The 13,285-nt window shown below is 46.3% G+C and overlaps 1 protein-coding gene across 6 annotated transcripts in view; it reads left to right on the top strand.

The window, feature by feature from the left end:
- Nucleotides 1-695: 695 nt before the first annotated feature.
- SYCP2L (synaptonemal complex protein 2 like) overlaps nt 696-13,285 on the top strand; it is a 320,192-nt gene continuing 307,602 nt past the window's right edge. For all 6 annotated transcript variants that reach the window (XR_012230581.1, XM_073566695.1, XM_073566676.1 and 3 more), the window contains exon 1: nt 696-881. Coding sequence is in view for 5 of the 6 variants with exons in the window: in XM_073566695.1 (XP_073422796.1) it covers nt 876-881 (6 nt within the window). In the remaining variant the exon portion in view is untranslated. The remainder of the gene's footprint in view (nt 882-13,285) is intronic.

Below are 13,285 nucleotides of genomic sequence, written 5' to 3'. Positions count from 1 at the left end.
ATTACTGGGAACGCTGAGGCCCGGGATGGCAGCGCGGGACGTCGGAAGGTAAATATACCCCGATTTTTTATTTTTTTTATCATTTTTAACATTTTATCTTTTACTATTGATGCCGCATAGGCGGCCTCAATAGTAAAAACCTGGTCACACTTGTCAAACACTATGTTTGACGAGTGTGACCAACCTGTCAATCACTTTCCAAGCGATGCTTCAAATCGTTTGGAAAGTGCTTGAGAAAATCGCGGCAAAATCGCAAACAGAATCGCGGTAAAATCGCGTGGAAAAAAAACGCGCGATTTCTGGGAAGGAGTCCGGTTTTCAGTGTGTGTTATAACACGCAACGTGGGCACATATCCTAAGGGTATGTGCACACGTTGTGGATTCGTCTGCGGGTTTGGCCCTGCGGATTCGCAGCAGAATCTCATGCGGTGTACAGTACCATGTAAACCTATGTAAAACAAAAACTGCTGTGCACATGCTGCGGAAAATTCCGCACGGAAACACAGCGGTTTATTTTCCACAGCATGTCAATTCTTTGTGCAGATTCCGCAGCGTTTTTACATCTATTCCATTCTAGGTGTAAAAATGCAAGTCATCCGCACTGGTAACCGTAACATGTGCACATACCCTAATGAATAGTGGCTTCAGCATCCTGTGGATGATTACATATGTTCTCTGCACAGAGCATGCTGAGCTCCAAGCCTAGGATGGGAACTAATCAGTGCTGATTGCTGAACTGTGCTCAGGTGCTGTACACATTGGGCGTGTTACTGGTGCAGCACTGACTCCTCAGCAGGTGAAGGGCCCACAGTGGAGACTATCCTTCTCTTCCCCCTGAGTGTGGACTCATTATTCAGTTCACTGAGGCTGGCAACATGAGTGTATGTATTCCTTGCTCTGCTCTTAAAGTTGTGTATTATTATTATACATGTATAGTAGTGATCAGTGCACCGCTAGGGCTACTAGTTTGTTTGTGATGGCCTCCATAGAGATAATATAATGCTTTGTATATTAGGAATCAAATATCTGGTGCTGTAGAATTTTTTTTTTTTTTTTTTTTTTTTTTGCTCCCTTCAATATTTTTAATATTCAGATTATATTAATATCACAATCTTACAGTATGTTAAAATCAATTTTTTGCAGTACCAACAAAAGCTATGAGATTTTAGAAATCTCATGCACACTCCTGGGGTTTTTTTTTTTTTTTATTTTAAATCTGCAGCATGTCAATTCTTTCAGGGTGTAGACAACTTTTTTTTTTTTTTGTATCACCCATAGAAAGCAATGAGCGTGATAAAATGCTGCAAAAATGGAACAAAAGTTTTTGCACCATTTTTGGTTAATAAAAGTAACTATTAACCCTTTAGTGACGAGGCCAATTTTTTTTGTAATTCTAACCAGTGTCATGCTGTGGTAATAACTCTGGAACATTTCAACAGATCCCAGTGACTGAGATTCTTTTGTTTTGTGAAATATTGTTCTTGTTAGTGGTAAATTCTAGATCATTTTTCTTTTTTGCATTTACTTGTGAAAATTCTGGAAATTTTGGTTAAAACTTTCTTTGGAGACCTATTAGGATTTAAATGGACTTTGCAGGAACTATATATTGAAAACTCCCCAAAGTAATTCCATTTTAAAACTGCTCACCTCTTACTTCACAACTGCTGTTGGGAAGTTTTTTAACCCTACACAGAAATTAATACAATTTTTTTCCACTAAAATATGACTTAAGCCCCATTTTTTTTTTTTTTTTTTCACTTGCACAAGGAAATGGACTGCAAAGTGTGTTCCTCACTTTCCATATCCCACATGTAGGGACACATGGCAGGGCTCAAAGGGAAGGAACATAATTTATATTTTGGAACACAAATGTGACTGAAATAGATTGCAGAGCTCCATAAGTGTTTCATGGAACGCTTTAAAATGTGCGTGTGAAAATGAAAATCTTTGTTTTTTTTTTCTGCTAAAACATTGTTTTAGCCCAAGGCTTGTAACTTTCACAATGGGTAATAAATAATGGGGTCCATTTATTCCTGTTACGCAGATCCGCAGCGGATTTGGCCCTGCAGATCCGCAGCGGATTCTTGGTGTACAGTACCATTATTCCCTATGGGAAATGGAAACCGCAGTGCAGATGCTGCGGAATTGTCTGCGCAGTTTTTGCTGCGGTTTCTAATCCGCAGAAAGAATTCCATGCGGTTTACCATCTCCTCCATTGTGGAGATGATAAACCGCAGGTCTTTTGACCTGTGGATTTTGCAAAATCCGTGCGGATCAATCCACAGCAGATTCCGCAGAGTGTGCACACAGCCTAAGAGTGTGGGTGGAAACTGGAGTACCCGGAGGAAACCAGCGCAAACACTGGGAAAACATACAAACTCCTTGCAGATGTTGTCCTCGGTGGGATTTGATCCCGCTGCAAGGCTGCAGTGCTAACCACTGAGCCACCTAGTTGCTCTCCCTAATTCTTTCAGTGTCCAGTGGAAAACTGGGAGAAGCATGAAGAAAAGCTCGTGTCATATGAAAATCACATATGAGTGAAGTGGCTGGAACCAGCAAGCAGAGCTAAATCCTGACAGTGAGTATATTACACGCTGTTAGGATTGGCTACAAGGCTTTATTTTATAAATGACAGGTTTGAGATGAAAATCTGCAATCACTCTAAGTGACTGCAGGCTTCTGAATTCTCACAGCACATGCACTGCACATTTTTAGGATTCTCCCTTGCCGATAGCAAGAGTGGACTGTCATGTAAGCACACGTATGCGATTTGAATACTTCTGGCAACATTCCAACTAGACATGTCCAGCCTCGCTCAACTCATTTTCATTAAGTAAGGCTATGCATATCTTGTCAGCACATGACCGTGTGTACTTAAATTGCCGGCACAAAAGAATCCTGACAGTGTCCAGTGCACAGTGTGAGAATTCAGAAGTCTGCAGTCTCATCACAAATCTGGACAACCCCTTTATCCTCCTAACTAGTGATTAGCAAGTACTAAACTGCTCAGGTCGAGCAAATTGGAGTACTCAGGTACTCGGACAGAACAACGAGCCCAATGTAAGTCTATGGGAGACCCAAGCGTTTTTACCGCAATCCACCCCCCCCCCCCAGGGTTTCTTCAAGGTCTAAAAACGTCAGAAAATGATGGAAACACTGCTCAAATTACACAGGAACTTCATGGCAACTGTCCCTGGAAGCATTTCTCACTCCTAGGTCACAGCTCTCAACAATATTGTCAGTTTCACGCCCTACAGGCACTATACAAAATGAAACCAAAATGGATTTTGCTGGGAAATATGTTAAGTTATTACCCTGGAAAGGATGTTCCTTATCTATGGCATAACTCCAAACCAAAAAGTTCTTCCACCGCTTGGGCTATGTTCATACACAGCGTTTTTGAGGTGTTTTGCAACTTTTGTGTGGCGCCCCTGAGGCTCAGTCGCCACAGAGGTACTGCACCTCCTCCTGAGGTGTGGTATCCCACCATCTAGGTAAGGTGGGGACTCCTGACCACGCTCCAACACCTGCACTGCACCCCACACCACAAAGTAGTGTAGCAAAGCACCTTCGGCGGCTCCCTGCTTGGAACACGAAACGTGCTGGGAGGTGGGTGGAGTTAGATCACATTACAAGGAGCGGGAAGAGTTTAGGACAACAGTCAGTCAGCAGTTGGTTAGAGGTGGAGAGAAGAACATCCCTGGAGAGATGAATAGATGGATGCAAGTGACCTGGGACTGCTGGCACGGGAAAGGAAGAGAGAGCAACATAGACTGAAAGCCTGATTCTCCATAGAAAGAAAGACTAGTACGGAACATGAGGAGTAAAAGGGGACAGAGGAGGTGGGTTAGAAGAGAACCCTTCCTAGAAGTTCCAAGCGCAAGGCCGGGGCCCGGTCCCCGAGGTTGTATGGATAATAATGGTCCTGCAGCAGACACCGGAGGAATAGAAGTAGTGACAACTTTATTCCCACACAAGACTGGGGGGCACAACAGCAACTGGATAGTGAGCCGGGATTTAGTAGCAAGAAGTCCCCGAAGCAGGCTACAGCTGTCTGCCGTACAAGTAGAGTTCATAAGAAAATCGGACAGGAGGAACTCCAGTGTAACTCAGTACTAGGAGTACTTCATTTAAAGGCGCTATGTTGGGAAGGAGTATTCTATCTGGCCTGGAGGTTGACTGAGTTCCTGACCCAGAGGACACGGCATGGAGGCAGGCACCTGTTTGTACAACAGACTGTGAGTAAAGCTTTGGAACTACATGCCCTGGTGTCCTCCACTTATTCCTGTGCCAACCTGCCCAGCACTGCTATATCCCTTGCGCCTGACACTACACCATCTACGTGTCACTTCGCCTACTCTGCCCTGGGACTACAGCCCTGCCTGTGGAGAGCTATAACATCACTGCTGTCCCAGAGGATCTGTCTGCAGCGTCGGCTTACATCTTCATTGCCGAACACCACAGGTGGCGTCACGACTTACACATTGATACTGAACATTTACAATGGGCGCCCAGGGCCACGGGCTGGGTTCCAGCTACCGTGACATCTCCCATGGAGGACCATCGGGCCCGGTACCGAGTACCCCACTGCCCTGGGTGTGAGGTCGTTCCATTTGCATTGCTGAATTGGGAGCAAACTTGTATGTGATACGTGTGCGGGAAAACCACGCTTTAAACTATCTGGACTGTAGTTAAAAAGGTTTTTTGGTTATCAAATTCATGTCAATAAGTACGGTAACAGACTGCAAAAACAATGGAATATGTAGGCCTAAAGTGGCCAAATTTTTTGCACGGAGATACCACACTGCCAAATGTGTCCTGTAAATTATTTTTTTATTTTTTTTTTTTTTTTTTTTTTTTTTTTTTTTTTAATGCAAAATAGTGCTGCATAAAACTAGAGTGACAGACAGCAAAAAAAGAAATTTAGGCATAAAATGCCCACGTTTTTAGCACACAGATGTACGAGCCGTGTCACAGATATACCGGACTGTAAAATGTGGCCTGTATGTATTTTTGGGGGTTTCAGCAAAATAGCGTCAAGAAATTGTGTAAGACTCTCAAAAAAAAAAAAAAAAAAAAAGAAAATTCTACCGTGCCATATGAAAATGAAAGATTTTTCTGCACACATTGCTAGATTTTCACGCTGTGCTAGGAAAAGGATCTGGCTGTATTGTGCAGTGTCAAAAAGCAAATGGAGAAAAAAAAAAAAAAGGGCTCTGGATTGCTTGGCAAGAAAATAATCTCTATTAACCTGGCAAAAAAAAAAAAAAATTCCTAGCCAATTATACCTAGGTATATATGCTATAGGTAGCAGCAGACACTAATGGAATGGACCCTCTTGATGTATGCAATGATATCTATATACACACTTACAGTGCCTGCAGGCCTTGCACTGATATGTATAGAGCGACGTACACTGCGACCTATATACTCCGGAATTGGTCTCTAGAAGGACTGTTGGTTTAGCTGGATTTGAGTTGTTTAGGATGGTAGATCCCACACTGACTAATCCCCATATCAGCAGCAGCTCTCCCTACACCATCTCAATCTGGAGCTGAATGTGCTGAGCAGGGCGGCGTCCAGTCTTATACCCCTGATGATGCTGTGTGGCCAGCCAATCGCTGCACGACCACAACAAAGATGGCTGCGGCATTTCAGTGCCTGGCAGACAATCCCTGCCTCGTGATTGGGTCTCTAAATACCGCCAAATATGCTGGGTGGAGACCCGAGTTCCCACCGAGTAATCCCGAAAGTGGTCGCCGAGTACACAAAGTACTGTGATACTCGAGCGAGTAACGAGTAGTGGTGAGCATGTTCGCTCATCACTATTCCTAAGAAAAATAAAAAAATGAGGATTGGTATCACAAAAACAATTTACATCCAGAGACCTTTTTAGATGAACGACTCCAGAGACGTCTTTCGTTTTATCGTCATTTTGTCCAGACGCCATGATGACTCTTCTCTCCCACAGTTGGTCTCCACAAGCTTCCATCTTTTCCGGTCTTGTGAAGCACATCACCACACGACGCACTTAAACATAACAGAGTTATTATAATGCTCCTGAATAAAAAATATCTTCAGTATGGTGAACCTCTGAATAAACAATTGCTCCTCACTATATTCTCTGCAAAAAATATGGCCCCACGCTGTCCCATTTATGGTACATGCCCGCCACACTGCCCTCTCCTTTCTATATTCTCCTCATACTGTCTGCACCTCTCTCCCAATCACCATGCTGTGAATGCACCCATCCCCCATAATGTTTCCTCATACATGCCTGTCTCCCCATTTACCCCTCATACTGTGGTTTCAAATCTTTCCCGTTTTCCATATCGTCTACACCTGTCCCTCACTTGCTCACCAAACTTGTCCTCAAATATTTCCCCCCCCCCCACATTTAATCTTCCGTGTCTTCAGCTCCAGAGTGGAGCACTTAGTGGCGGATTATAATGAGGTCAATTTGGGCAGTTGCCCCGGGCCCAGTGGGGTTAAGGGGCCCACAGCCCAGGCCAGTAAATTGCCCCATTATAATCTGCCACCGCGCAGGGCCGGATTATAGGCAAGGCAGGCGGGGCTTCAGCCCCGAGGCCCCCACCACAAGAGCTTCTAAGGGGGCCCCCACCACATGGCTGCTGCAATGGCACTCCATCTTCTCCCCACCTAAAAGTGAGTGACCGTGGGGGCGGCATTATGTGCTCTGCTACCAGCAGCATCTACAAGTAGCCTGAACGCTGGTGCTGCTGGTAGCGTGCAAAGGCTTGTGATGAGATCACAGGAGGTAAGGTGTCAGGGCCCCCGATCATGTGACCCCTGTCTCCTCCCCTCCTGTGACCTCATCACAGGTCCTGTGCGCACAGCACAGAGCACTGAGAGCAGCCATGTATGTGGAGTGCGGCTCTGCGGGTGGAGGTCGGTGCTGGAGGCCCCATTATTCTCTATGTAGAGTGCGGGTGGAGGTCGGTGCTGGAGGCCCCATTATTCTCTATGTGGAGTGCGGCTCTGCGGGTGGAGGTCGGTGCTGGAGGCCCCATTATTCTCTATGTAGAGTGTGGCTCTGCGGGTGGAGGTCGGTGCTGGAGGCCCCATTATTCTCTATGTAGAGTGCGGGTGGAGGTCGGTGCTGGAGGCCCCATTATTCTCTATGTGGAGTGCGGCTCTGCGGGTGGAGGTCGGTGCTGGAGGCCCCATTATTCTCTATGTAGAGTGTGGATCTGCGGGTGGAGGTCAGTGCTGGAGGCCCCATTATTCTCTATGTAGAGTGTGGCTCTGCGGGTGGAGGTCGGTGCTGGAGGCTCCATTATTCTCTATGTGGAGTGCGGGTGGAGGTCGGTGCTGGAGGCTCCATTATTCTCTATGTGCAGTGCGGCTCTGCAGGTGGAGGTCGGTGCTGGAGGCCCCATTATTCTCTATGTGGAGTGCGGCTCTGCGGGTGGAGGTCGGTGCTGGAGGCCCCATTATTCTCTATGTAGAGTGTGGATCTGCGGGTGGAGGTCAGTGCTGGAGGCCCCATTATTCTCTATGTAGAGTGTGGCTCTGCGGGTGGAGGTCGGTGCTGGAGGCTCCATTATTCTCTATGTGGAGTGCGGGTGGAGGTCGGTGCTGGAGGCTCCATTATTCTCTATGTGCAGTGCGGCTCTGCAGGTGGAGGTCGGTGCTGGAGGCTCCATTATTCTCTATGTGGAGTGCGGCTCTGCGGGTGGAGGTCGGTGCTGGAGGCTCCATTATTCTCTGTGTGGAGTGCGGGTGGAGGTCGGTGCTGGAGGCTCCATTATTCTCTGTGTGGAGTGCGGCTCTGCGGGTGGAGGTCGGTGCTGGAGGCTCCATTATTCTCTATGTGGAGTGCGGGTGGAGGTCGGTGCTGGAGGCTCCATTATTCTCTGTGGAGTGCGGGTGGAGGTCGGTGCTGGAGGCCCCATTATTCTCTATGTGGAGTGCGGCTCTGCGGGTGGAGGTCGGTGCTGGAGGCCCCATTATTCTCTATGTAGAGTGCGGCTCTGCGGGTGGAGGTCGGTGCTGGAGGCCCCATTATTCTCTATGTAGAGTGTGGATCTGCGGGTGGAGGTCGGTGCTGGAGGCCCCATTATTCTCTATGTAGAGTGTGGCTCTGCGGGTGGAGGTCGGTGCTGGAGGCTCCATTATTCTCTATGTGGAGTGCGGGTGGAGGTCGGTGCTGGAGGCTCCATTATTCTCTATGTGGAGTGCGGGTGGAGGTCGGTGCTGGAGGCTCCATTATTCTCTATGTGGAGTGCGGGTGGAGGTCGGTGCTGGAGGCTCCATTATTCTCTATGTGGAGTGCGGCTCTGCAGGTGGAGGTCGGTGCTGGAGGCTCCATTATTCTCTATGTGGAGTGCGGGTGGAGGTCGGTGCTGGAGGCTCCATTATTCTCTATGTGGAGTGCGGCTCTGCAGGTGGAGGTCGGTGCTGGAGGCTCCATTATTCTCTATGTGGAGTGCGGCTCTGCAGGTGGAGGTCGGTGCTGGAGGCTCCATTATTCTCTGTGTGGAGTGCGGGTGGAGGTCGGTGCTGGAGGCTCCATTATTCTCTGTGTGGAGTGCGGCTCTGCGGGTGGAGGTCGGTGCTGGAGGCTCCATTATTCTCTATGTGGAGTGCGGGTGGAGGTCGGTGCTGGAGGCTCCATTATTCTCTGTGGAGTGCGGGTGGAGGTCGGTGCTGGAGGCTCCATTATTCTCTATGTGGAGTGCGGGTGGAGGTCGGTGCTGGAGGCTCCATTATTCTCTATGTGGAGTGCGGGTGGAGGTCGGTGCTGGAGGCTCCATTATTTTCTATGTGGAGTGCGGGTGGAGGTCGGTGCTGGAGGCTCCATTATTCTCTGTGGAGTGCGGGTGGAGGTCGGTGCTGGAGGCTCCATTATTCTCTATGTGGAGTGCGGGTGGAGGTCGGTGCTGGAGGCTCCATTATTCTCTATGTGGAGTGCGGCTCTGCAGGTGGAGGTCGGTGCTGGAGGCTCCATTATTCTCTATGTGGAGGTCGGTGCTGGAGGCTCCATTATTCTCTATGTGGAGTGCGGCTCTGCGGGTGGAGGTCTGTGCTGGAGGCCCCATTATTCTCTATGTAGAGTGTGGCTCTGCGGGTGGAGGTCGGTGCTGGAGGCCCCATTATTCTCTATGTAGAGTGTGGCTCTACGATTCGTGACCCCCGTCACGTGACGAGGGGGGCCCACAGAGTCTGAACTGCCCCGGGCCCTGGCTACCCTTAATCCACCCCTGCTTGTTACTGATGCTCTTCGCACTTCTGGACACCGGCAGGTGACGTCAGCAGTGTGATCAGAACCTCACTTGTGCTTGTGAGTACAATTTAACACTGGGAGTCAGCGTGCTGCAGCTTCCCTGTGCCAGCTGTCAGCTTGACAGTCAGCTCAGAGAACTGCCTACTCCCAGTCCGGGGGATGGCAGAATGCAGCTGCCAGAGGAGACACTTCCGACCACCACATTAGGCGGCCCGACTGTGCCTTGGGCACATGCCCCGGCTGCCCCCCCCCCCAGATACACCTCTGTTTGACATACCAAAACAGAAGGGAAACCCCCCCCCCCCACACACAAGCGATCCCATTTTGGAAACTAGACCCCTCATGGATTTCATCTAGGGGTGTACAGAGAATTTTTCACCTACAGGTGATTCACAAAACTTTACAACAGATGTGAAAACTAAAAATTAAATTTTTCTCTTCACTAAAACACTGTTTAGCACCAAATTTATAACTTCCATAAGGGATAATAGGAAAGAATGGACCCCATAATTTCTTATGCAATTTTCACCAAACATGGCTGTACCACATATATGGTTGCACACTGCTGTTTGAGCACACGGCAGGGATCAGATGGGAAGGAACGCTACTTGGCTATTAGAAAGAAAGCAGATTCTGTTTGAGTAGCTTTAAGGCGCTGTTAGCTGAGCCCCTGAGGTGTCGGGTCAGGAGAACACCCCCCCCCCCCCATCCTCGTGTGACTCCATGTTGGAAACTTCACTGCTCAAGATTCCATCTGGGGGTGTAGTGAGTATTTTGAACCCATATGTGCTCCACAGAATTTTATAACATTGAGACATAAAAAAAAAATAATTTTTGTATTTGTGTATTAGTTACACAAAGGTTAATGAGAGAAACTGAAACCGAAAATTTATTGCACAATTTCTCTCAAACGCAGTGCTGCCCCATATATTGTCAGAAGCTACTGTTAGGCCACATGTCATGGCTGAGAAGGAAGGAGTGCTATTTGGCTTTTAGAGCACAGATTTTGCTAGAATAGTTTGCTGGCAACATTTGTGGAGTCCCTAATGTGCCAGAACACCTCCCAAAAGTGACCCCCATTGTAGAAATGGCACCTCTGAATGAATTCATTTATGGCTGTAGTGACTATTTTGTAACATGCATGTCTTGCTTTGTTCTGGAAAATTGCAAATATGCCAGTTTACTGCCCACATATTGTGCCCCCATGCGTTGTAGCTAGCTTGCACTTCTGTTGACATGCAACCTGTAAAAATGTTAATTGGACTCTCCCTGCTATAGAAATGCCAAACGTGGCCTATTATTGCCCCCTCCTCCTGAGTCTAAACCGCATTTGGGTTTTGGAGTTAAGATTTCACTGGATTTTATTTGAAGATGAGACATTTCACTTTTCCAGAGACTTTATTCTACCAGTAGTCATTCAGATCCCTGACGGAACCATCCACCATAATAGGGCATATGGAGACACTTTGAAATCCGCTTGGCATCTGTTCTGGTGGTATCTATCAGGAGAAGGGCATACTGTTATGAGTGATGTATGTTGTGACATACTTTATTAGTGACGGCATTGTAGTTTGGCAATATAATAGGGAGAGTTACGGTTAATGATGGGGACTAGCCCAGAAAGAGAAGTGCAGGGACAGAGACAGTTTCCTGTCAGTCATATAGGGCTGAAATCAGGGGCGGATATACCGCTGGTGCAGCTGCATCAGATCCCTGAAGGAGGGGGGGACCTTGATTCATCATAGAGGCAGGGGTTTAAGGCAATAAATATCAACATAATAAAATACACAGGACACGTTGACTTTTAAATGGAAGGTTTTGGCCATGGCCTTTATTAAATTTAAATATATAACTTATAAACCATACCACAGTTTAGCAAAAGCTCAAGCCCGTTCACCATTTTTACTTATAAACCATACAGCAGCTTAGCCAAATCTCAAGCTCCGCTTACCGTTTACCATTTACCATCATGCAGTCCATTCAGTTCCCTGAATGACATATCCAACGGCCACTCTCGCCTAAAAAAATAGGCGAGAGTGGCCCCCCCCACCAAGGGCCACTTCAACTCATTTCTGCGGGTTAAGATGAAAAATATCATTACCTATTTCAGATAGGTTAACCAAGTCATTCAGAAAAAGGCTTGGCATACCAACCATACAAAGTCAATGTGCCTGAAAGGAAAAAAAAAAAAAAGCCAATAGATGGCATAAACTTTTACATGACTCTGTTCAACCTTTATGGATTTTTCACAAAATCTTAAATCCAGAGAAGCCTCGACACAATTCTAAAAATATTAAAATAACACTGCTTTTAAGTTCTACCAAATTTTTCTACATCTGGCATAATAAATCGATGGTGCTGAGCTTCTCACGTCGCTTCCTCCTAAATGGATAATGATATCGTTGGGTAATGGGGCCCTGCTGTACATAAGGGCCACTCATTCATTTAGGCTGGTCCATTTTCATCCTGTTATACAAAACCAAAAACCATATTAGATCAAACCATAGCAGCGTTGCTGAGCTCTCCTTTCTGTCCAGCGGGCAAGAGAATGGCCCAGGGTCCATGCTTTGTTACACCTATAAAAAAGAAATAAAAATCTGCAAACTAAAGTTAATACCATATTTTCAAATGTATAACATTTTGAACTCCATCTTCCCAGCTTTTAATCATAGCCTCACTATAGCAAATACTGGCCACCTCTGTCGCAGATGCAAATCTTTTTGGAGGAATGGGTGGAAAAGTATATGTCAAGTAGATCCATTTTAATAAAACACTTTTGAAAATACTCCTGCTAGAACTGCGTAATAGGCTTGCTAGTAAGATGCCTGAGGAACTTATCCATACCAGCAGGGTGCACACAAATATAGTGTCTTCCCAAACAAATTGGACAAAATGACTTCTCTGAAAAAACATCAAATTTAAACTACTGCCCTTCCCTTTGTCAGTTTGCATCTGGCTATTTAAAAGACAAGTGAATTGCATCCCATCATGAGATAAATGATGCTTTTTGTATCCCTTGAAATCCTACTTCAAAATAAAATAAGAATTCAAAGCCTCCTGGCCTATAATTTCATTAAAAGGAAATATCGACTAAGTATTGAAAATTAAGCTCCATTTCTGCGTTTGAACTCAAAGTTCTCTGGTTATGTTTGCACACTGAACCACTGTGCTATACTCCCAATTAGCAAATGTGAAATAACCAAAGTCCCTATCAAAGAAAATAACAAAACATTAAGGCAGCCTGCTCTGAACTTGCTCCCATATCTAGCTTTCATTTAAAACAAAACTTGTACCAAACATCCTAAGCTGCTTAATAACCTCTCTAAGTCAAACTGGCAACAGACTGCTGTAGCCGCTCCATTACTATTACCAGATTAACCCCCATAGATTCTCCCAGCAATCCTCTCCTATTATTTGGGCACTAGGAACAAGCTTGAAGAACTTTGTGAACCTGAAAGCCAGAGAGAGTGATTCAGCCAATAAATTGTTTTTTTTTTTTTTTTTTTTATAATTAGTATAACTAAAAGCCAGTATTCCATTTAAAGGTACTGTCACACTTAGCGATGTACCAGCGATCCCGACCAGCGATATGACGCGGTCAGGATCGCTGGTACATCGCTAAGTAGTCGCTAGTGAGCTGCCACACAGGCAGATCTCACCAGCGACATCGCTGGGGACGGGGATCGCTACTTACCTGTCACACTAGGCGATCCTGACGTCCTCCCGCCCGGCTCCACGGTCCAGGACGTTCTCGCGCGATCAGCGATAACCAGCAGGGGAGCGGGTCGTAGGTAAGTATCAGACACAGCGATATCGCTAGCAATATCGCTATAACGTCAGTAGTTATAGCGATATTGCTAGCGATATCTCTTAGTGTGACATGCCCTTAAGGCATAACGGCACCAAATGTCTCAATAATTAAACCACTAAATCACTTTTACTAGATAAACAGTTCACAGCGTATACAAGCCTTTACTGTTGGACCTAATCAGAATATTTTTATAGCTAAACTCCTACCTTAAATGACTCTTGCTACTA

This window comes from Dendrobates tinctorius, unplaced genomic scaffold, assembly GCF_039654945.1.
Source record: "Dendrobates tinctorius isolate UK_male_01 unplaced genomic scaffold, ASM3965494v1 ptg000004l, whole genome shotgun sequence".
Classification (NCBI taxonomy): domain Eukaryota; kingdom Metazoa; phylum Chordata; class Amphibia; order Anura; family Dendrobatidae; genus Dendrobates; species Dendrobates tinctorius.
The sequence above is the reverse complement of the archived record's forward strand: the minus strand, read 5'-3'. Positions and strand labels throughout refer to the sequence as shown.